At 36.6% G+C, this 1,573-nt stretch overlaps 1 protein-coding gene across 1 annotated transcript; it reads left to right on the top strand.

The window, feature by feature from the left end:
- The first annotated feature begins 41 nt into the window (after window positions 1–41).
- On the top strand, window positions 42–697 carry LOC125215971 (brefeldin A-inhibited guanine nucleotide-exchange protein 2-like). Its single transcript, XM_048117558.1, has one exon. It carries the CDS (start codon window positions 60–62, stop codon window positions 648–650), a length of 591 nt encoding a protein of 196 aa, XP_047973515.1. The 5' UTR covers window positions 42–59; the 3' UTR covers window positions 651–697.
- Window positions 698–1,573: the final 876 nt, after the last annotated feature.

The following is a 1,573-nucleotide window of genomic DNA, read 5'->3' as shown; positions in this document are numbered from 1 at the left end:
TTTAAGTCTGACAAGAACTCTTACATGGAATATGGCAGGCTATAGAGGATGTCTACAATATGCACAGAGCTCGATTATCGTATAAAAACATTTTTATCCTTTTCGACGTCGTGCATGCTGTGGCATCTCATGCTCGCAATATAAATAGCAATGGAGTGCTACGTCAAAAGCTCAAAGAACTCGGGTCCGTGATGCAAATGGACGATCCTCCTCTACTTCGCCTTGAGACTGAGTCTTACATGAATTGCCTCAAATTTCTGCAGAATCTTGCACTTGATAGACCACTTAGTTATGAGGAGTCAGAAGTGGAGTCTTATCTTGTCAACCTCTGCCAAGAGGTCTTGCAGTTCTACATTGTAGTTGCCTGCTCGGGACATCTTCCCGGCTCATCTCTCGACAGGCAACCACAGTGGACGATACCACCAGGATCTGGAAGACGAACAGAACTGGCTGCACGAGCACCTCTTATCGTTGCTGTTCTAAAGGCTATAGGTACCTTAGGAGATTCGTCATTCCATAAGAACTTGTCTTGCTTCTTTCCATTGCTTTCGAGCTTGATAGGTTGTGAACACTTTTCAAATGAGGTCCAACTCGTGCTGAGTGATGTACTCCACTCATCAGTGGGTCCAATTCTCCTACGTTCGTGTTGACCTCTGGCCCACACCTTTTTTTCAGTTGTATGATAAATTTTTTTCTTACAAAAGTATAGGCTATTAGTGTGATATTTGAGCTTTTGAGAACTGATTTCGAGAGGAGAAGGGAAATGTCATCATGCAATAAATCTATATTTGGAGGAGGCGGATTTTTATGTGGAAAAGGCAGAAAGTGAGCGAGAAACATAAAAAAAAATCGAAGTTAAAAAGTCTAACTTGGATTATAGTTCCTCCGTCCCATTAAATATGCAACATTTGGAAATTAGTACAAGTTTTTATATAGAGTTGTTTTGTGAATTAATGAAGAGAGAGTAAAGTAAGAGAGATGAAAAAGTAGAGATAGAGATGTTTCTATTTTAGGAAACGTTTTATTTTTATTGGGACAAACTAAAAAGAAAAACGTTTCATTTTTAATGAGACAAAGAGAGTACAATACAACTGGACTTAAACATATTAAAATTTCCAATTATTCCCTGTAACCTAATTAATATAACAACAAATATTATTGACGGATTGTCGATTAGATATCCATGGCTAATTGCTGAAATTAATTTCTTATATTTCCTCAATTCAATTTAAAGTGGATTTTTTTTGGCACAAATTTTTATAGAGTTGAGTTGTGTGTAAAATAGAGAAAAATATAAAATAGCAAATGGAATAAAGTTTTTATTATTAGAAACATATCATTTTGAGTGGGACTAAAGGAGCAATAAATTTATCGATAGACTCAATCCATTGGTAATTCAACAAGTTGTCAATTCAGTCCGGCCACATCTTTATCTCTTTTTATTTTTCTCCCATGACATTGGCAAATCACAATGCTATCACCCTCTATACACATCTCTCCAATGAATTTGCACTATTCACTACTCCCTCCGTCCACTTGTAAGGTTTAAATGATATATGAGTGGAATAGAGTT

This window comes from Salvia hispanica, chromosome 3 (genome assembly GCF_023119035.1).
Source record: "Salvia hispanica cultivar TCC Black 2014 chromosome 3, UniMelb_Shisp_WGS_1.0, whole genome shotgun sequence".
NCBI classification, from domain to species: Eukaryota; Viridiplantae; Streptophyta; class Magnoliopsida; order Lamiales; family Lamiaceae; genus Salvia; species Salvia hispanica.
This window is presented reverse-complemented; position numbering and strand designations above follow the sequence as displayed.